This window comes from Chiloscyllium punctatum, chromosome 4, assembly GCF_047496795.1.
Source record: "Chiloscyllium punctatum isolate Juve2018m chromosome 4, sChiPun1.3, whole genome shotgun sequence".
In the NCBI taxonomy this organism is placed as follows: Eukaryota; Metazoa; Chordata; class Chondrichthyes; order Orectolobiformes; family Hemiscylliidae; genus Chiloscyllium; species Chiloscyllium punctatum.
Genome location: NC_092742.1, coordinates 78,138,277 through 78,161,712, shown reverse-complemented (window position 1 = coordinate 78,161,712; position 23,436 = coordinate 78,138,277). Strand labels below are relative to the sequence as shown.

General features: G+C 39.7%; 2 protein-coding genes across 3 annotated transcripts in view; both read left to right on the top strand.

Annotated features, from left to right (window-relative positions):
* gpr176 (G protein-coupled receptor 176) overlaps positions 1-6,776 on the top strand; it is a 55,584-nt gene extending 48,808 nt beyond the window's left edge. For both annotated transcript variants that reach the window (XM_072569087.1, XM_072569086.1), the window contains exon 3: positions 4,246-6,776. In XM_072569087.1, coding sequence (XP_072425188.1) covers positions 4,246-5,356 — 1,111 coding nt within the window. In that variant the 3' untranslated portion in view covers positions 5,357-6,776. The remainder of the gene's footprint in view (positions 1-4,245) is intronic.
* An 889-nt stretch (positions 6,777-7,665) lies between these two features.
* The window catches only part of fsip1 (fibrous sheath interacting protein 1), a 416,185-nt gene continuing 400,414 nt past the window's right edge, over positions 7,666-23,436 (top strand). Inside the window, exon 1 of the mRNA XM_072569083.1 lies at positions 7,666-7,829. Within this exon, the coding sequence (XP_072425184.1) occupies positions 7,722-7,829 (108 nt within the window). The 5' untranslated portion in view covers positions 7,666-7,721. The remainder of the gene's footprint in view (positions 7,830-23,436) is intronic.

The following is a 23,436-nucleotide window of genomic DNA, read 5'->3' as shown; positions in this document are numbered from 1 at the left end:
TCTAATGAAACCAATCCATAAGACCACAAAATATAGGAGCAGAAATTAGGTCATTCAACTCATCAAGTCTGCTCTGCTATTCAGTCATGGCTGATAGGTTTTTCAACCACATTTTCTCACTTTCTCCCCATAACCTTTGATTCCCTTGACAATCAAGAACTTATTTATCTCAGTTTTAAATATACTCAATGACCTGGCCTCCACAGCCTTCTGTGGCAATGAATTCCACAAATTCACCACTCTTCAGATAAAGGAGATTCTCCTTATCTCCATTCTAAAAGGTATTCCCTTTACTCTAAGGCTGTGCCCTCAGGTCCTTGTCTCTCTTGCCAATGGAAACATCTTTCCAAAGTCCACTATGTTCAGGTCATTCAGTATTCTGTATGTTTCACTCAGATCCCCCTCATCTTTCTAAACTCCATTGGGTATAGTCCCAGAATCCTCAAACATTCCTCATATGTTAAGCCATTCATTCCTGGGATCATTCTTGTGAACCACCTCTGGACTGGCTCCAGAGCCAAAACATCCTTCCTGAGGTATGGGGCCCAAAATTGCTCACAATACTCTAAATGTGGTCTGACCAGAGCCTTATAAGGCATCAGAAGTACATCCCTGCTTTTATATTCTAGTCCTGTCAAGATGAATGACAACATTTTATTTGCCTTCCTAACTACTGCTCAACCTCCAAGTTTACCTGAAGAGAATCCTGAACTAGGACTCCCAAGTTCCTTTGCACTTCAGATTTACAAATTTTTTTCTCCATTTAGAAAATAGTCCATGCCTCTGTTCTTCCTATCAAAGTGCATGACCTCACACATTTCATCTAACATTTCTTTGCCCACTCTCCTAACCTGTCTAAATCTTTCTCCAGCATCCCTGCTTCCTCAATACTACATGGCACCCCCACTAATCTTTGTGCCATCTGCAAACTTAGCTTATCCAGCCTCTTCTCAAACTAAACTGCTCCAACCGAGGCTACTTCTTGGTGAATCTCCTGTGTACTCCCTCCAGTGCAATCACATCCTTCCTCGAGTGTGGTGACCAGAACTGCACACACTACTCCAGCTGTGGCCAAACCAAAGTCCTGTGCAGATCCAACATAACCTCCCTGCTCTTATAATGTATGCCATGACTGATAAAGGCAAGCGTCAAAACATGTGGTGCTGGAGCGTCGACATTTTGGGCATAAGACCTTCATCAGGATAAAGGCAAGTGTCCCATATGCCAACTGAAGTACCCTATTAATCTGGCCTGCTGCCTTCAGGGATTTGTGGTGAAACACGCCAAGATTCTTCGGTTCCTCTGAGCTTCCTAGTGTCCTGGACAGTTACTCTCTGCGAGGCCTAGTGAGCTTTGTCTCCCCATTTTACCAACTGTACCTCGCTAACTATCCCTCCACCTCTATGGCATCCCTCTTGTCTGATTCAAGCTCCATTTTACTCACCACGTCCTTGGTACAGCTTGCTATTGCCATGTTATCCTGGAATGGACTGGCATCCCTGGTGCCAGCAATACATTTAAAACACCATCGTGCACCTCTCAGATAAGCATTTCAGTCCGGAGCTGTCCTAAACCGTTTTAGACATTGGTCACTGATATGGTCGAGAAGGGGAAATTGGCACCTTGCTTTGCAGGCAAGGACCTGGATCTCCTGCTGAATGGACAGAGGTGGGACACTCTGTTCTCTCAGGATCAACAGAGGAGGCTACAACACCAGACCATGCAAGCCCAGTGCAACATTACCACCTGGGCCAGTGCAGTCTCGGCTGTCTGAAGGGATGCCCTGCAATGTCAAAAGAAGATCAACGACATTGCCCACTCTGCCAGTGTGAGTGTCACTATCTTCTCTCCAATACCTCACATTCACTCACTCTATCTCTGCTATATATCCACATGCTCAACTACTCTTAGTATTGATTGCATCGTTTTCTCCATCTCTCTCTCACCCATCCAAAGCCCTGGCACCACTAACCCTGCATACCTTTCACACTGCCTATTCTCCAACTGCACCAGGCATAACAGCTATGCCACCCACTTTCTTCTCCCTTCATATTTCTCTCTCTTTTGTCCCAGGAGGAAAGCAGCTTCAATGGAGCAGATAGAATCAATGTGGGTATTGGCCTTTCTCACATTTGTTTCCTCAGCCTTCATGTGGAACAGACTCTAACTCTATCTGCTCCAAGCGGCTGATTGACTGAGTCCAAGCCCTGGACTGATATCAGAGTCTGCCCTTGAGTTACTATGCCTGGACCCCATGACAGAAGGCTATTTGCCTTAATTTGACTGGGGACTGCTGCCAACCATGACAAGCTTCCCAACACTGACAATTGTGTTTGTGCCAATTGTCAGTTAGTTGTGTGAGCCCTGGTATTTGGATGAGGAGAAATGCTATGAGCATCCTAAGGGGTTCATTGTGAGTGAGTGCTAAGAGAGCAAGGGAACTGCTCGTAAATGCAGCATGGACCAGTTCATGAACTGGGTAAGTGACCTTGCTGCATCATTACAATGATAGTTGCCAGTGCAGCCTGAGGTGCATAATTGAAGTGCAGAAGATTTGGACATGTGCCATAGAGGTCTTAGAGGCCAGTACATGATGGAGTCTGATGTCTGTGATCTGTACCCATGGAGGGTGCCCTGATAATCTGTTGTGTGATGACCAACATGGAAGATTCTCACAGCCAGCAGCAAGCTGCAGTCACGAGGTACCCGCTCTGACTTTCATATCGAGAATTCTTGGCATCTAGTGTGCTCGTGGTGGTTGTTAAGATAGGAAGCAGTGTATTAATGAGTGTGCAATAAACAAAAACACAAAAGGCTGGGGTTCTGAACAAGAGTCATATCAGACTTGTAACATTAACACTGTTTTTCTCTTTATAGATACTGTCAGACCTGCTGAGTTTCTTTATGTTCTTATTTGAGATTTCCAGCATCTGCAGTATTTTGCTTTTATGTGCAGTGAATAAGACCGTTAACAAACAATCTTGCTTTTGATAGTCACTTTGCCGCTGCCTAGAATCTCGGCTTGATGCCTGAAACTAGTTAAAAATTGCAGCGAGTTGTTCCTAAAGTTGATTCAGGCTGAATTTCTTGTGTGAGTTCTTATCATAGCCCACAATGCTCAGGCCCCTATAAAATTCTATACTGACTTTGGTAAGAGCACTGCTTAGGGTCACAGGAAGGTTATCAGACCAACAGTGAATAGATTAAGAGGAGAAGTGACTAAACTTGTCATCTCAAGGGCCTTTAGGGAAGGGCAATGAATGCTGACCTTGCAAATGATGCTCAGAGTCCATGAATGAATATATAATACTTGCATCATAGTTAGCTTACGGTGAATGGATTGAGTGCTTTTATCAGGCGACATTTTGTGAGGAGGTTTTGAGATAGATGGAGCTTTTATTCTTTGCTGGTTAGGTAACATTGAGCAAGGTTGCAAGTCGAAGATCCACTTCTTTGTATAGAGTGAGTGAGAAGTGTGGAATTCTTTACTGGAATTCGTAATCACACTCTCCACCAATGATTTCAAATCTGTGAGTGATAGATTTTTGATACATAAAGGCATAATAGGTTATGGATCCAAGACAGCTGGGTGCAGTTAGCTAACAGAGCAGTGAACAACTATAAACTCACTGCATAGGGAAACAGGTTTCAGAGGAGTTGAATGTTCAATTCTTGTCACTACATTCCTGTGCAAAGATAAAATTCGACTTTCTACCAATTGACTCAAAGACCAAGTTATGTATTTTCACACAGGACACTGTTTGTTTGGATTTTCTTTTTAGTTTTGAAAGTGATCAATTTTATCAGAAAAAAATCTAGAGCAGAAGCTAAGTTGTACTGGAGAACACTTAGTAGGACTTCTTTGATTGGCTAAATCATTCATCAAAGGTAAGGGCTTTGATTCTGCCAAAAATAAATCTGGCAGGTGTGATTCAGAGGACCAGCTAGAGAGTGAATTTCATGCCATGAATCAGCCAATTAGAATAATTATAACAAAAGGTGTAGCATGACTGAGCTCAGAGGAACAGTTGTCAAGTCAGCAGCCCAGTATAATAGCTAATAAATTATCAAGCTGGTCAATAGTGCAGTGGAAAATCATGATGTTGGATCTGTAAGTTTTATAATTCCAAGTGATGCTAAAGGTGTTTGAAATATAACAAGACTTTTACTGCACTTCGATATAATTTGAGTGAAAGTGATGGAGAAGTTTATGCATTCATTGATTGTCTTTTGTTTCAATTATAGGTATTACTCTGTCTTGTATCCTTTAGAAAGGAAGATCTCGGAGACAAAATCCCGGGATTTGGTGATCTACATCTGGATTCATGCCATTTTGGCAAGCATTCCAGTTTTTGCAGTGTCCAATGTCTCAGACATCTATGCCATGTCTACATGCAGTAGTTCATGGAGCTATTCCTTTGGGCACTTGGCTTATGTAATTGTGTATAACATCACCACAGTGATCCTGCCCATTGCTGTGGTGTTCTTGTTTATGATTCTGATCCGGAGAGCTCTCAGTGCCAGTCAGAAGAAGAAAGTAATCATTGCTGCATTACGAACTCCGCAAAACACAATTTCTATTCCATACGTTTCCCAGCGAGAAGCTGAACTGCATGCCATGCTTCTCTCGATGGTGCTGATCTTCATTGTTTGCAGTGTTCCTTATGTGGTTTTTGTGATTTATCGAACCATTCTCAACATTGCTGACATCTCTGTCTTTTTGATGCTGACCGCAGTCTGGCTGCCGAAGGTCTCCCTGCTGACTAACCCGTTACTCTTTCTGACGGTGAACAAGTCTGTTCGGAAATGTTTAGTAGGCACTGTGGTTCAGCTCCATCGCAGGTACAGTAGACGCAACATTGTCAACTCTGGTGGCCTCACGGACGCTACTCTTGAACCTGGCGTCCGTTCAGGTAGTCAGTTGCTGGAAATGTTCCACATTGGACAGCAGCAGATCTTCAAACCCTCTGAGGAGGATGACGAAAACGAGATTAAGTCACTTGGGTCGGCAGACTGCAGGCAGAAAGACATAGCCACCTCTGTTGAACAGACTGTAGTGGAAAAATTTACTGCACACACCAGTGACTCCCCTACAGCAGCTGGAGCGGCAGCGGCACCACCTCTAGATTCAGATGTAATCTCCGACAAGTATGCATTGCAGTTTGGCTTTGGCCCATTCGAGCTGCCCCCGCAATGGCTTTCGGAGACACGGAACAGCAAGAAAAGACTGTTGCCTCCCTTGGGCAACACACCGGAGGAACTGATTCAAACGACTGAAAAGCAACCAAAGTTCAGAACAGAATGGAAAATGAGTCGAAATAATAAAGTTAGCATTTTTCCGAAAGTGGACACTTAGTCCTTCGAATAAATCCAACTGGCGTTCTGGAAACTCACTGCCCTGGAACACCACAGCACAGAGTGCCATTGTAATGTGTTGTGTGTCAAAGTAATTATATATAAAGAAAAGAACAAGCTTCATACCAGATATTTCTTTCGATAGAAAGCAACATTCTTGAGCATTCTTATTAGAAGGATTTGTCTCTAAGGTTGTTGTTCATCTTCAGCTGAAGAATTCTCTTCACCATACCTTCAAAATTGTGCATATGTTTCATATTTTGATATGAAAGAATAAGTGGATAGTACTTTGGTTTAAACTGTAACACTTCAAAAGTGAATGAACTATCAAGTGTTTGAAAAATATTTATTTTCATACACAATTTATAGAGGATTGCTTAACCTTTTTTTTAAATTGGTGTTTAGTTTGTTGTGACAATGTGGGAGAATCAGCAATTTTTTTGGATTCTCTGGAATATTTGAACGTGCATCTTATTTGTGCTCCTTCCTGCGAACCATCATCACATTATCATTAACATGCCCGTAATGACACAGAGACTCAATTTGTAATCATTTAAAGTAGAATTTAAAAGTTCATGTGAGGGCAGTATTTGTGGTTCTCTCACCATTCAAAGCTTTGCAGCAGTTTTTAAAATTTATCTCCTGAATGTGGGTATCAGTGGCATTTATTACCTATTTCCCATTGCCCTGCAAAGATGGTGGAGGGTTCTTGAGTGGGTTGTTGCAAGCTAGTGATACCAGAGGACAGTTCAGAATCAATGGCACGAGTGTAGGGATGGAGTCACACATAGGTCTGACTAGGATGGAAGTTTTCCTGCCCCAAAGATATTACTGAACCTATTAGGATTTTTGTGGCAATCCAACAGCTTCAGGGTCACTTTTATTGAGGCGGATGTTTTATTTCTAGCTTTATTTGTAACTGAACTCAAATTTTCAAATTGCCAGGCTGATATTTGAACCCACAGTAGTAGCATTATTACTCCCAGCTCTGGAGTACTAGTCCAGTAGCATAACCAACACAGTACTTTACCCAGTTATAGGGTCATCGGAAAAGCACAGGAAAGTCCATTCATCCGAAGAAGCCCATGTTCGCTGTTTACAGAGTAATCCAATCTGGTCAGTATCATTCCCTTGCACTGTCCACACAGCCATGCAAATATATTTTCTTCAAGTTCCTGCCAACTTTCTTTATCCCCAAATTGTAGTTTTTTTGATGGATTGCAAAGCCATCACCTTTCTATTTTGAGGCACCATTTCTGACAGACCAACTTGACCATAAATTGATCTGTAAAGTGACATGTCTGTCTGGTATGTGACCTCTAACGTAACCAAAAGAGAGTGCAGATTGAACTGTATTGAGCAGCTGAATTTTTTCAATCATTTTTCAATACTATTAATATTACAGTGTTATGTTTTATGAAAGAAACTTAAGTTTTTCATTAATCTAGTTACTGTATTGCATCTTTGTTATAAAAATTTCCACAATGTCATTGTCATGATGTTATGTGGTCAGTATTTTTATGATAAAATAATGTGAAACAAATATTTGTGCTCTACATTTCAAGTTGTTAATAGTTTCTAATGTAAAAATATTTTTATCCTTTTTTATTGGCCTGAAACAGTTGACTGGCAGAGATTTTAGCCAGCTTTTAAGCAGCATGAATGTGTTTGTTTATTACCTTCTGTGTATTTGCAATTCGCATTACTGGAACAGCCACGTATAACTCCATGTCCTTGCCATTAACCTCATGGATGTGGTATTAAAAGAAGTTATTGTCCTGATGTTGTATCTTTGCAAGGCACACTTCGAAGATGAATCAATGTATATTGTTTTACGTTAAAACCATTGTATAGTTTGATTTTTAGAGTGATATCAGATTTGTGGGCATAATGTTGTGTCACTTCCTTTGATAACATATCTATTTATATAAACATACATTTAAATGAGTACACTTCACATATTATAAAATACATACCTTATTGTTATTGGAAACATTCAACTCTTCTGGAGAATTTCCCAGATCTCCCTAGGAGTGCAACGTCGCTGAATTTGTGTCAGGGAAAGGTGAAACATTCGGGGTGGTGCCAAAGCACAATTTTAAATTGACTGACAATAGACTGTTCCGTAAGAAATTTTTATTAACTTTAATGCAATGCCACTCCCTGTGTTCCAGATTATTCTTCAAATATTCCTTGCGTGACAGTTCAGTACAACACATTGGATTTAATATAAGCATTCATGGCAAGAGCATCCCCACCTATGTTCCATTTATTTAATAATTGTGTGCTTAGGTAGAACTATGTTTATTTCTGTTTGAAAATGTAGATCTGTCTAAAGAGATTTGATTTCTGTTTATGGTGTTACAATGTGCTTTTGTTTGATTCTTCTCCAATATGCAGCAAGTGACAAGCAATTCAAAGATCAGTATTACCAAAAACAGTTTCAAGTATCTGAAGCCAAGGCAAATATTAATGTGAGTTTATAGAAGATAAAAGTTTTCTTTCAAAATGGAACCCTTTCAAACAAATTAGTTGATTGTGACTATCACAGCAACACTAGGGAGGTGAGGAAATGGGAGACTTTCTTGTTTCCATTAATGGTGCTTCTATAAATGCAAATTGTCAGCACTTTGACTTCTTCCAGGACCGGTCTCTTTGCTTTAATTGGGAACCATTGGTCTTGGGTAAATTGTCAGGAAAGTTTTTCCAAGTATGGCACACCTGCTACAATGGTGAAATGGCACTGGAAATAAATTACAAGGCAGGAAGAAAGAAGAATTCCAAAGGCACAAAGTGGAGGAGGTGATTTAAGGGAGAGAACTTGGAATCTGATCCATCATAAAACAAAGCATTTCATGACAAGAATCATAGAATCCCTACAGTATGGAAACAGGCCCTTCAGCCCAACAAGTCCACATTGACCCTCCAAGGATTAACCTATCTCCGTACACTATATTTATCCCTGTTTATGCAGCTAACCTACACACCCCTGAATACTATGGGCAATTTAGCATGGCCATTTCATCTAACTTGTACATCCTTGGACTGTGTGAGGAAACCTACACAGATACAGGGACAGTGGGCAAACTCCACACAGACAGTGCCTGAGGCGGGTATTGAACCTGGCTCCCTGGTGTTATGAGGTAGCAATGCTAACCATTGAGCTACTGTGCCACCCTACAGTACCAACTCTGTTGGGCCTCGAACTTGAAACCTTTGAATCCTTTTAAACTACTAGATGTCCAACTGTGGATGCTGGAGATCTGAAGCCAAAACAGAAATTGGTGGAGAAACTAGGGAGGTGGGCAGAAAGCAGAGTTGACCTCTTGAGGCCAGTTACTCTTCATCAGAAATTGTGGCAAGTTGTCAAGTTTAAGTTCATATCTGATAAGATTCATGTTTAAATTCCTGTTCACGTTCAGATCTGTGTGTGTTTTAAAGAAGTTTCATTTATTAGTAAATTAGTACTTCACTGGAGTTTGTTTTTGCTACAGAAAACACTGATTATGTTTAGTTGCCATTAGAAAAGATTAGATTGATGGGCAAGATTCTTTTCAGAAATTGTTTCATTGCAACTCTGTAAAGTGAGTTGGCCAGGATTTTCAATCCTGGTTTAACGTCCTTAATCCGCACATAATGTTTCAGACATACCTACCCAGTACATGACTAATTAATGGCAGGGATGGGCTCATTGTCGTGTGGATTGATTCTGGAGGGACAGCTTTTCCATGGGAGGACCACTGACCACAATCATGACCCAGAAACTGCCTTGGGTCATGGAGTGGGCTGGCAAGGAGGGGAAGTTAGCACGAGCTGTGTGTCCCTTGCATGATTGCTGCAGCCCCTAATACCCTACCATGAAGCTTTCAGACAGTCCAGGAACGGTCCTGCAATTATCAGTCATTCCTAGTTTGTTTGAAAATGGCTCGGAGTTGGGTTGGTGTGGTGTACCAGAACATAGCCCAGTCATGTTAAACTCCATGCCTGCCCAATGGCAGTCTGCATCCCAGAACTAACTCAAATATCTGCCCCAATGTTACACATGAGTCTGTCTTGAGAGACCACTGAGCATCCTGGATATAGGGTAAAATTTCTTTTTACCAAGCTTGTATCAACAAATTTCTTGTCTCATTCGATCTGCCCTAATAGAAAGGCCCATTGAGTCTTGAATTTTGCTCCAAGGCAGATCTTGAATGTAGTCAGCTCTGCCAACCACAGAAATGGATTCTAAATACCCATAGGTATGACTAATGTTGGGGCAGGCTGATTAGACTGAAAAGATTTGCCTAAGTCTCCAGACTATCACAATAGTGCATTCTGTTTTGACAACTGGGGGAAACTTTACTCCATTGATGTCTTTATAAGAACTTATAATAGGCTGTTCTTTTTGTTATTTTGTTCCATTAGAAACCCTACAGTGTAGAAACATGCCATTCAGCCCATCAAATCCACACCTACCCTCTGAAGAGCATCCCACCCAAACTGATCCCACTACCCTATCACCGTAACCTTGCATTTTCCATGGCTAACACACCTAACTTATACATCCCTAGATACTACAGGGCAATTTGGGCACAGCCAATCCATGTAACCTGCATATCTTCATAAAAAGCACATTTTTATAGCATTGCATGAACAGCTAGAATTGTTGATTTTTTTTACTCTTGAGCAGTTCCATATGCTATTGTTGCATTGTCTTGTTATATGGTATTTACTGGGTGGATAGGTACGGAGGGCCATACGGACTTAGCATGGAGCTATAAAGGGCATGAATTGGCTTTGAGTTGAAATGGAAGACATGGGTAAGAATATATCACCTTACCTTTCAAAATGTTCCCACAGGTTACGGAGTAATTGGTCAAGATTCTATGCAAGTTTTGTGGGCTAGAAGATACTGATCCTCACAATGTGGCGAGGCCAGGTTGGGAATATAGTTGGCTCTCCTATAACGCATAGTTGCATCTTGTGCAACCATGCGTTATAGAAAAATTGCGCATTAAAAAACCGCGCTTAAAGTGTTGGCAATGTAATTGCATTACAGCCAACATGTCTTAAAAGTTCACGTTTTAGAAAGTGTCCCCAATCCGTCAATTGTATCACAGTGATTTTGTGCTAATGAAACACGCGTTATAGTAGAACAACCTGTACAGGAATCCTACATGGTTATAAAATACCAGTGTCAAAACTGGGAGCACTAGAAACGGAGGCAGGAACCCCAGAATTGGGTCTTGCCTGCCATTTTTAATTGGCTGTGGTGTCATTGCGACTCTGTGAAAATCTAGGCCACAGTATTGGTGATAACATTTATTATCAGTGATCTACTTACTGAAACAGGTTATTGTCAGCTATCTAAAAAAGGTGCCACACTGGAGTAGACAGGTAAAGGTTTTTGCCACCTGAAGCTGCAACTAATCAGATACCTGCAAGATGGATTTAGGAGAAATTCGAGAACGAGATACTTACGACTTGTTCACACAGATTACGGAGTAATTGGTCAAGATTCTGTATTCCCAATGTGGATTGTCTCATTCATATGATGCACATACGATCAAGTATTTCAAATGTTTATGAACACATTGACTTGCATTTTGTAAATAGAGTACTTTCATGAACAATGAATATGTTGCTGTGCTAAATAAAAATCTTTTCATTTAAATTCTATTTAAACCGTTGAAGTTTATACTGAAGGAACTTCTATTTTGGTTTTGCTGCACTTTGGTATTTTTTACTTGTATATCTCTGATCAGGTTATGTTCCTGTATGGTTGAATTTCAAAGAAGCCAATTCTGATTAAAGATTTATTCTATGTGTTTTCCCATAGCAAAAAAAAATCCCACATTTGTTAATTTAAAAGAAATCTTCAGCAGGATCAGGTGAAATCAATGTTTGTTTCCTGCCCCTTGGCTCTATAGTCCATTCATCAGCCTAATGGACAATTGCTTTCATTTCAAAGAATATTAAAATTTAAATAAAGCCCTAGTTCATTTTGATGGGAAACTACTACTGATTCAGATGTTTTCGCATCCTCAGATTTCCTGTACCTCAGTCTTAACCTCAGAAATTCTCCCCTGAGAATCCTTCCTGAGTAGTCAAGACTATTTGGAATTGGAAACAAAATCTGTAGAAATAAAATAGTTAATTATTACCTGTGCCAGTAGAGACTGTCATTCTTTACTTGAAACATTTGTTTACTTTTATTTCTATCACTCAGCATTGGTTTGTCCTTTTCAGCAGTCTATCCAGCAATTTTCCTGCTTTATCTGGATCTTCTCTTTTGTTCCACCTAACCCTCCGCCGCGTTTTCAACAGCATAAAATCCATCACACTTCACCGTATTTTCGGTTCCAAAGAATCATTTTGGACTCAAAAGGTTAACTGTCTCTCTTTCACAGATGCTGCCAGACTGATTGTGTTTCTCCAGCATTTTCCCCATTTGTTTCATTTACTCATCCAATCTGTCATGTTTACTTGCTCTGAACAATCAGCGAGTGGACATATTGCATTACTTCAATGTTACACAGCATATGGCAGAAACTTACGTGGCAATCACTCTGCATGTGGTGTAACTAAATGGCCATACCTAGACGTCTAAAAGAGTAGTCCTTAGTACAGTCAAGGGCGACAATTGTCAGTCATGAAGAAGGGCTTATGCCCGAAACGTCGGTTCTCCTGCTCCTTGGATGCTGCCTGACCTGCTGTGCTTTTCCAGCAACACATTTTTCAGTCATTAATGGGTGTCTATTTGGTATCCACAGTATTTTAATTTTACTTTCCCATATTATTGCCATGATTAAAGGATTTTGACTTGGCACAATGCCAGATCCCTCTTTCCATTATGTGTATAATGGCTAAGACAAGCCTAAAGATGTTTCATTAACTTTTGCTGTCCCTTTTGACTTGGCCATCATTTTCAATCCTTTCTTGAAATTTTGAGTTTTATTTCATTTAATGGAGATTGCTCGGGTGTAAAATATCTTTAGATCCACTTCTTTAATCAGACACTCTTAATCGAGTAGCTTTTTTTTCAGATAGAACTCAAAGCCATTTCAACATAATATAGTACAGAATCTCCAAGGACTAATTAAAATTAAAAATGAACTGAATGGAAATTCAGCTGAATGAAAGCTCTGGATTTTATTTCTATTATAAAGAAACGAAAATCATATGCATTTGAATTTTTAAAAATCTCTTCTTATTTCATAAAATATCCCAAGTGTGATTATAATTACTGAATAGTGCCTGTGTCTTTTAATGTATTATCAACTGATTGTGATCATTTTCAATGCGATACTGAAGTTATCAGGGTTATTTTAATTTGAAAACATTTAATAGAAGTAATTTTTGTTTTTTAAACCAGTACCTCAATTTTATTCATTAAAATACTATAGCCATCCCACCATTTGTTAGGTGCACAAGGGGTGCCTATGAATTCAATATGCCAGTGGCATGCAGTCTGTCATTCTGTACTCCATGCTAAATTAAATCAGGCTGCTTCTTAGTTGCACATCTGAAGCTTGTTAAATAATGACTAAAGTATTTAAATAAGGTTTTATGGGTTATTGTATAACTCTTTTCTGACATTAGACACCTCAAGATCTTATGTGCAATCTGGTAAACTCATTCAACAACAATTTGTGGTGCTAATGGAAGGAAAGAGTCTTCTGCAGCACTATTTAAAAGGCTAATCCACTCAAATTGCTGGATTATTCTTTTAGATTGCGTAGGTGCTAGGAAGGTGATAGGTAGATGAAGGTGTGGGGTGGTGGTGATAGGTCAGAGTGAAGGGTGGAGCAGATAGATGGGAAGGAAGACAGACAGGGGGTTAGCTTTTCAACATTTAGTTTATTTTCTAATATATGAAAAAATTTTGAAGGTGTACGTTTGTGTGCATAGATTTCCATGGAGTATATGATCGACTGGACCAACTCATGCTTCGTTTGAACCTTCCACTTTCGTTACTCATTCAACTCTATGACACTATAACTTGGTAAACACGGCTCTATCTCTAATCCCTTTTCCCTCATATGCTTACTTATGTTCTCCTTAAATGCAATTTAATTACTCCTTGTGGTGGTGAGTCCTGCATTCTCACCAATCTCTGACAATAGAGGTTTCTTCTGATTTTTAATATTTGGTTTCTTTGTGTCTATCAATAGTCTCCAGTTTTATTTTTTCCCCACAAGTAGGGAAGGCATCAGTGCAGGTGGATAAGATGTTAAGAAGACATTTGACAAACCTAGCTTTATTAGTCAAGGTATTGAATACAAGCAACAGGAGCTTGTATAAGACATTTGTTAGCACAGGAGCTTGTATAAACATCTGTTACACCAGTTCTGGTTGCCACACTATAGGAAAGATGTGATAGCACTTGAGAAAATTCACCAGGATTTGCCAAGCGCTGGGCTTTTCAGCTATGAAAAGATATTAGATAGGTTGGGGTCAAAATCTTTACAGCAAAAGATGCTGAACAGGGACTTGATTGAGGTATACAAAATTATGAGGGGGGTGGAGAGAGGTGGATAGGAAGAAACCTTTTCCCATAGCAGAGGGGGCAGTAATCAGACACTTAAGGTTAAAGAGTATGTGGTTTGGTAGGGAATTAGGAAGGATTTCTTTCACCCACATGATGGTGGACTTTTGAAATTTACTGCCTGAGAGGGTGGTGGAGGTGGGAGCTATCACAACATTTAAGAAGTATATGGATAAATATTTGAAGTACCATAGCATAAAAGGCTGTGGACCAAGTGTTGGAAAATTGTACTAGACAGTGTTTGATGCACATGACAGGCCAGAGGGCCTCTTTCTGTCCTATAAAAGTGTATGATTCTAAGCAGAAGTATTTCCTTTCTCTACCTTGTCAAAATATTCCATAATTTTAAATTTACATTTGAAGTAAATTCTCTGCCCTTCTGTTTTGAGAAAATAGTGATGCAACCTGTACTCACCAGTTCCTCTATTTCTAAACACAGCGGTTGTATAAAAAGAGACATTTGATGCACTTACATTCAGCTAATTGTCTCAGTTACCTGAAAGAAAAGTCAGTTTCGTTTCTGTAAAGCAGCCCACTCCATTGCTACACCATCCATCACTTACAAGTTCACTCTGTCCACTGTGGCAGCAGTGTATCATCTGCAAGTTATGCACAGCGAGTTATCATCTTCAAAACTGGCAACCTCTAGAATGTAGCTTGACAAGGGCAATAGATGCTTGGAAGTGCCACCACCTGCAAATTCCTGGCGGCACCAAACTCCAGGTATCACTATGTCTTCACTTGAAAATCTTCGAACCCCTTTCTAATGTGATGATGCTGCTCCATTGACAAGGTTAGGATGTCCCTGTTTTTTTTAAATCAGAGGAGTCATAAACATATTGCTTCTGATGTGTCTAGTTTGGATGAGTTTTAGGGCCAATTTGATTATAGCTAATAGATACTGCCTCAGGGAAAAGGCATTCAAGTTAAAAAAATACTTGTACAGTGAAAGGGGGGTGGTCAGTTCTCTCAACTCAGCTTTTTGTTTTGGTTTTAGCAGTCTTGCTGTTCAGAGCTGCTGGTCAGTTTAAGCTCGGGGAATAAAAAGAAACAGCTTCCTGGAAGAAGGTGTTTCATGCTGAATCTCTCTGCCATCTCTCTCTCTCCTGTAGGACTCTGTATTTGATTTTACCCTTTTTGCCAAGGGGTATTATTGGGAATTGTTACAGTACTTTGAAATAGCTTGTTTAAGTTGGAATAGCCTGTTGGATTTTCAGATCGTGTTCAGATTCTATATTCCGTTCTCTTCTATTTGTGTTCCATTCGGTAATCTTGCAAATAACTTCTGTTTTGTTTAGAACTAAGTAGTTGGGCAAGCTGCATCACTCCTGGAATATCTTCTCTACACCTGCCGAAAACAACTAGCAAAGTCAGAGTCTGGACTACTTCCTTGAAATGTTTTGCGGGAGTCTGGTCTGGTCCGTAATATTAATAGCACTGTATACTTGCAGCACATGCATTGTAGCTCATCAAGAAGGCAAGTCACCAACACCTTCTCAAGGCCAACTACATTTGGGCATCAAAAACGAACTTTGCCAGCAATGCCCACATCCATGAAATAACAAAATAACGAATCATATTGGCTAAATAGTATGTATGTTTTAATTATATCCCGATGACAGCACTGAAAATGTAATCGATTCTATTTTGTAAAAGATGAAGTTAACAGTTACATTGTAATGCAGAATGAATTTGGCCAATTTGAATTCCTAGTGTGATGTTGAAATTTCAGGACAATCGGAATGGTTAGGAAGGCATTTCTTTCCATTAGTAGAGGAGTCAACACCAGGAGGCATAGATTTAGAGTAAAATATGGACTAAGTAGACTGTTGATGAGAATCTTTTTCCCCGAGGATGGTGAGAATCTGGAACTCACTGCGTAAAAGAGTGCTTGCATTGGAAACTCACGTGTATTTAAGACGCGATTCAATATTCACTTGTATTACGCATCTTCCTGGGCTATGGGCCTAGAGATAGAAAATGGGAATAGAGTAGTCAGACCTTTGCTAACCAGCATTGACAGGTTGGACTGAATGGTTTCCTTCTGTGCTATAAGTGTCTATAAATCTATATACAGACCAAAAGCAAATTGATGTTGCTGGTGATTCTCGAAGCTGGAAGATAACTCTGATGCAGTGAAAATGGGTGGCACAGTGTCTTTGCTGCCTCATAGCACCAGGGACCCAGGTTTGGATTCCAACTTTGAGTGACAACGTGTATCGAGTTTGCATGTTCTCCCAACTTCTTCGTTGGTTTCCACCGGGCGCTCAGGTTTCCTCTCACAGTCCAAAGATGTATATGTTAGGTGGATTGGCCATGCTAAATTAAACAAAGTTAAAAATCACACAACACCAGATTATAGTCCAACAGGTTTACTTGGAAGCACTAGCTTTCTGAGCACTGCTCCTGTTGGACTATAACTTGGAGTTGTGTGATTTTTAACTTTGTACACCCCAGTCCAACACCGGCATCACCAAATCAAAATTATCTGTAGTTCGGGGGAGCAGGCTAGGTGGATTGCCATGGTAAATGTGGGTTTACGGGAATAGGGTGAGGGTCTGGGTGAGATGCTCTTTGGAGGGTTTGTGCAGACTAGATGGGCTGCATGACCTCTTTCTGCAATGTCGGGACTCTATAAAAATCTGCTCTGCTAATTCCCATCTCTGAGAAAACATGTAGGTCAAAGATCATCTCCGTAATCTTTCTCTGATTTGGCAACTACCTCATGCTCTGTGAAAGCAGTTGTAACATCTTGTGTTTGCAGCTTGAGTATTCAAGATAAGCTCTGCTTACCAACAAACCATTCTGCTTTCATCACATTGTGACACATACGTCAGTAGTCTCCCTATAGGTGTAAATCTGTAGATTTTTAAAATAAAGCGAACAGTCTTTTCTGACATTGCTTTCTGGTTAGAGTTTGAGATTGGACAAATTGATGAGAGGAACAAATTTTCAGCATGCCCAGGATCTGTGTTGGGCCTGAATTACAGGATGTCAGCTTTTACTATTAATAAGCGTAACTAGTAAAGGAACAATGATGTCTCACTTAGAAGAATAACATCGCTGGCACTGAATGGAGTAGTATCTCATTGCCAGACTTCTCTTGTATTTGTCTTTGCTTTTTTGAAAGGATTGATTCACCTTCGGAGATAATGGATTAGGATCTGCCAGATTTCTTAATTATTACCAAGGGGGGCATTCTCAATGTGAAATCTGCACCCAGTCTTATATTTATCAGTAGTCTGCATGCAAGTTTCACTAGTTGACAGGTATTAGGGGCAAGAATTATTGTTTTTTTGCCCATGGTAATTAAGGTCAAATGTAGGAGCTGCATAAGTGTCCCGCTGAAAGTTCAACAGTGACACCAAATAGAACCTGGAATCCTCTAGCTGAAAGTAAAACATACTCACAGTGGTGCATTTATATGGCAGGAACAGCAAACATTAAGTTTTAATGCATTGGAAGTCATTGGATCAAATATTCTGGAACAGTTCCTGTGGTTTAGAGGATAGCTAATTTAACCACTCTATCTAAAGAAAAGGTGGTAAAGAGGAAACAGGAATTATAGACTGGTTGTCTTGAAATTGATAATGAGGAAAAGACTAGAATCTATTATACATTATTTAATAAGTTGGCAAACAGTGACAAGATTAAACAGAGCCAGCATTTATGAAATTTATGAATTTATGAAAGGGAAATCATGCTTGACAAATATAGTGGAATGTTTTGAGGATGTAACTGATAGCATTGATAAGGGGGAGCCAGTGGAATGGTTTACTTGGACTTCCCGGAGGTTTTCAATAAGATTTCCCATAAGAGATTAACATATAAAACTAAAGCATATGGGATTGTGGGTAGTGTGCAGACATTGATAGAGAACTGTTTGGCAGACAGAAAATAGAGGAGGAATATATGTATCTTTTTCCAAACGGCAGCACGTGACTGGTGGGGTACCACAAGGATCAGTGCTTAGATCTCAGTTATTCATAATATTTAACAATGATTTGTATGACGGAATGAAATATAATGTCTCCAGATTTACAAATAACACAAAGCTGTGGGAAGGTGAACTGCGAGGATGCAGAGATGCTTCAGTGTGATTTGGATAAGTTGAGTGAATGGGCAAATGAATGGCAGATGAAGTATGTAATAATAAATATAGGTTATCTCCTTTGATTGCAAAATTAGGAAGGCAGATTATTATTTGAATGGCGATAGATTGGGAAGGGAGAATAGCAATTAGACATGGGTATCTTTGTACAGTACTTGCTAAAAGTAATGGAATATTGCGTGCAATTCTAGTCACTTCCTATCGGAAAGATGTTGTGAAATTTGAGCTACAGGGAGAGGCTGAACAGGCTGGGGCTATTTTCCTTGTAGCATTGGAGGCTGAGGGATGACCATATAGAGGTTTACAAAATTATAAGGGGCATGGATAGGATAAATAGACAAAGTCTTTTTCCTGGGGTTGGAGAGTCCAGAACTAGAGGGCATAGGTTTAGGGTGAGAGGGGAAAGATATAAAAGAGACCTAAGGGGCAACTTTTTCACGCAGAGGGTGGTATATGTGGGAATGAGCTGCCAGAGGATGTGGTGGAGGCTAGTACAATTGCAACATTTAAGAGGCATTTGGATGTTAATATGAATATGAATAGGAAGGGTTTGGAGGGATATGGGCTGGATGCTGGCAGGTGGGACTAGATTGGGGTGAGATATCTGGTTGGCATGGACAGATTGGACTGAAGTGTCTGTTTCCATGCTGTACATCTCTATTACTCTATGACTATGTACAGCAGACAGCAAAGAAGGCAAATGGCATGCTGACTTTCATATTGAAAGGATTTGAGTACAGGAGTAGGGGATTCTTGTGGCAAGTACACAGGGCCTTGGTGAGACCACATCTGGAGTATTGTGAGTTTTGGTCTGCTTTTCTGAGGATGGATATTCTAGCGATGGAGGGAGAACAGCTACTGATGTACGAAGAAAGATTGGATCATTTAGGACTACATTCACCAAGGTTAGAAGAATAGGGAAGGATCTCATAGAAACTGATAAAATTCTAATAGGACTAAACACAAGAGGATGTTCCCAATGACTGGGGAGTGCAAAACCAGAGATCACCATCTAATGATACAGGGTAGACCACTTACAGCGTGGAAATAGGACCTTCAGCCCAACAAGTCCACGCTGACCCACCACCCACACACATTCCCCTACACTAACACTGTGGGCAATTTAGCATGGCCAATTCACCTAACCTGTGCATTTTTGGACTGTGGGAGGAAACCCACGCAGAGAATATGCAAACTCCACACAGTCAGTCGCCTGAGACAGGAATTGAACCCGGTCCCTGGCGCTGTGAGGCAGTAGTGCTAATCACTGTGCCACCATGCCGCCCACTTAGAACTGAGATGAAAAGATTTTTCTTCACCTGGAAAGTGTTGAACCTGTAGAATCCTCTGCTACAGAAAGTAGTTGAGGCCAAAACATTGAATGTTTTCAAGAATGAGTTAGATATAATTCTTGGGATTAAAGAGATGGAGAGAAAGCGGGAACAGGGTATTGAGTTGAATTATCAGCAATAATCATAGTGGATGGCAGAGTAGTCTCAAAGGGCCAAATGGCCTATTCCTCCTATTTTCTATGTTTTTACAACATTTTACGATGGTACGGCAGCTCATTCATCTGGTGACAATGGCATCAAGGACAATGGTCCTATGTGCCTATTCCACTTCCTGAGGGTAGCATCAGATCTTCAGCTGTGACTTCTTTATGTGGAGGGTGTTTACAACCATTGGACATTGCTGCTGGTTCTGGGTTTGCTGGTGCTTTTGTTCCTCCTCAATTTGTTTGCCCTTTGTTGCATCATTGCCGCAGCGATGTTCACACCGAGAATGATTGGGTCCACTGGTCATAGTTCTAATTTAGGGTAGCACTGGTAGAGACTCAACAAGATTGGGATTTAATTGTTCCAGGACAGGAACACCAAATAAGCCCTTTTCGAGCCTTTAGCCTGTTAAAATTTTGCACCATGTTAATGCCTACTGTGGTTGGATCCATTGGTCATAGTTTGAATGAACCTGTGTGGAAGAAAGCAGAAAAAGAACAGGTCCTTTAGAGTCAGCATTTGTGGCACACACAAGTGACAATTGGCGTTGTCCTTGATACATTGCAATGTAGTAGACTTTGGTCACAACGGCTATGGTATGCCTGTACTTGGACTTTATTCTAATGTATGCAGCACAAATCATGTCATATGCATACAGTAAGAGATTGCAAGTGTGGCAGCTTTACAATGTCCCTAATGACTTCATAAACCTCTATAAGGTCACCCTTGAAGCTCCTGTGCTCTATGGAAAAAAAGTTGTAGCCTCTCCTTATAACTCAAACCTTCCAGTCTTAGTAATATCCTTGCAAATCTTTCTTGTGCCCTTTCCAGTTTAATAACATACTTCCTATAGCAGAGAGACCAGAATTGAATGCAGTACTCCAAATGTGGCCTTACAATATCTTGTACAGCTGTAACATAATATCCCAACTTTTGTCCTCAATGTTTTGACCAATGAAGGTATGTGTGCTAACTGCCTTCTTTACCACCCTGTCTCCTTGTGACACCACTTTCAAGGAGGTATGTACCTGCACCCCTTGGTCTCTCTGTTTGACAAACTTCCCAGACGCTACCATTAACTGTGTAAGTCCTGCCCAGGTTTGTCGTAACAAATTGCAACACCCCGCATTTATCTGAAATAAATTCTGTCATTCCTTGGTCCACTGGCTCAGTTGATCAAGATCTCATTGTACTCTTAGATAACCTTCTTCACTATCCATGATACCATCAATGTTGATGGAATCTGCAAATGTTTCAACCATGTCTCATATACTCACATCTAAATTGTTTATATAAATGATGCACAACAGTGGACCCAGCACTGATCCTTGCAGTACACAAGTGTTTAAAAATGATTCATGGTTTACTTTGAAAATTCAAATATTGTGAGTGATTTCTTTTTTTTATTTTACCTCATGCATTCTATTACAAGAAATCACTGAACTATTAAATTCTTGTCAAAGTCATGTCATGGGGATTTGCATTCTGAGAGAGAACAGAGGGAAATATATCATTTATCATATGTATGAAAAGGTGAAAAGATAAACTCTGAATTAATTGAAGATCATTTTACATTGAAAGTATTTTTTTTTGCCTTGTCTGATGATGGATGTGACCAGTTTAAGGTTCCTCAATCATTTGTGAAAACATTAATTTTTAAAAAGAAAGTCAAGTTGGCCAAGCTGTTAAAGTGTGCCAGCTAATGAAAGCAGATTACAGAAAATTTTTCATAGTCTTGTGAGCTAATTTTCTCAAGGTTTAAACACTTGGTTACTGTGAATCAATAGTGCACAATTCTTTTTTGTAATATTAAGAATTTCCTCTTTAATTTTTGGCACCAGTGACAATGTGCTCTACTTATGTAGGATTAAATAGAATGTGCAACCAAAACAATTTGGCTTAACTGGTCAATCCATGTTTTGAAATAATTTTGTATAATATATATATATATCATATCAATGATATCTGTTGTTTATGTTTTATAATTTTTGACAAATTCTGCTGAGCATTATCAATTTTCATTTGAGCTTTTTATGGCAAAGAGCAACAAATTTGTTCTCCACAACTCTCTCATGGGCAATTCAGAGTAGCACTGGTAGGGACTCAAACAGAATTGGATTTAGTTGTTCCAGGACAGGAGCACCAAATGGGCCCTTCATGAGCCTTTAGCCTGTTAAAACATTGCACCATTTTTCAATTTTCATTGGGTTAGAAAATATTGGCAAGATTTTAATTTCAAGCCAAGTAAATGCGATAGTGAGATGAGAATACATGTCTCTTGAGTCATTGTTCTATGATAGTGATAGAATTGGATATGTTGAAAGCCATGGGCACAGTAGAAAGTCAGTGAGGTGTTTTTGTAAGATTTGGTGAAAAGTTTCAATAGTTGTCGTGAAGAGATTCCCAACAAAAAACCTGAGGCAACTCTTAGCCAAAAAATAGTAAGATTCAGCCACATAGGATAAATTATGGCAACTATTTTTGAAATTCAGGTTTGAAATTCATGCTTAAGATTGACAAGGAAGTTGCCAGGTTTGGAGGGTTTGAGGTATAGGGAGAGGCTGAATAGGTTGGGGCTGTTTTCCCTGGACCATCAGAGGCTGAGGTTTATAGATTCATGGATAGGATAAATAGGCAAGGTCTTTCCCCTGGGATGGGGGAGTCCAGAACTGGAGGGCATAGGTTTAAGGTGAGAGGTTTAGGTTTAAGGAAAGATTTAAAAGGGATCTATGGGGCAAATTTTCATGCCAAGAGCAGTGCATATATGGAATGAGCTGCCAGAGGAAGTGGAAGAGGCTGGTACAATTACAATATTTAAAGGGCATCTGGATGGGTATATGAATAGGAAGGGTTTAGAGGGAATTAGGTCAAGTGCTGGTAAATGGGACTAGATTAACTTAGGATATCTAGTCGGTATGGACAAGTTAGACTGAAGAGTCCATTTCCGTGCTATGCATGTCTATGACTCTATGATTCAATGTCTCTAAATTCAGCTCAGTGCTCAGAACTGGCACAGTTTCACCTTTTTATTCAAATAATGTGTAAAACGTTATAATAGATTTCAATGCCAATTTACTCTGCCTACTTAAAAGATATTACTGTTTGTTAGTGATGAGTATCAATATAATTAATATGACCTGCATGCATAATTGTAGGCCCACTTATTTTAATTCATCCATATTCTGCTTTACAACAGAACACATTAGTCATCAAAATTCACTTAAACTAAACTGCCAATCATTGCGTGATTGGTGATAGTATTGTTGCAATAAGCATATTTATGGATATAATGCAAATAAGGTTGAAATACAGGGTGACCTATCAATCCTACTAGTAGAATTATTATTCAGTACACGTATAAAGGACAGTTCTGAGTCATCAAATGCACTATTTTGGGAAAGCTAACTGAAAACCTAATGTGAGTTGAATTGAAAATGCAACAACATTGGTTTCTTGTATAAATCTGTAAAGTTGCCCCTGAAATTTGTGCTTTTTCTCACAACATCAAATTCTAATTCTAGCTTTCTTGAGGCACTTTGTTACAGTTGGACAGTTGGATAGAATGACAACAATATTTCTGATAAAATACATCTACAGCTAATACCACAAACTTTAATTTGGTGAATGTTGATAGTGTTTGGTGAGAGATGAGTTTTATTGGCCTGGACGTGGGTTAAAGGCCAAGCCTCAGGCTGAGGAGAAAGAGATCTTTATGCAGGAAATTGTGAAGATACTTGTTACATCAGTTGTGTCCTCAGAGTACTCTACAAACTGTGAGTTTGTACTACTCATTTATTTCCCCACTCTGGCTTTTGATACAGCTGCAAAATTTAGCCTTAAACAAAATGAAGGTTAATCTATCTACTGCTGTAGTTATTTCAAGTACAAGTGATGAGATTATGATCTGAAGATCCATAAAGATTAAAAGTAACTAAAAAATAAAC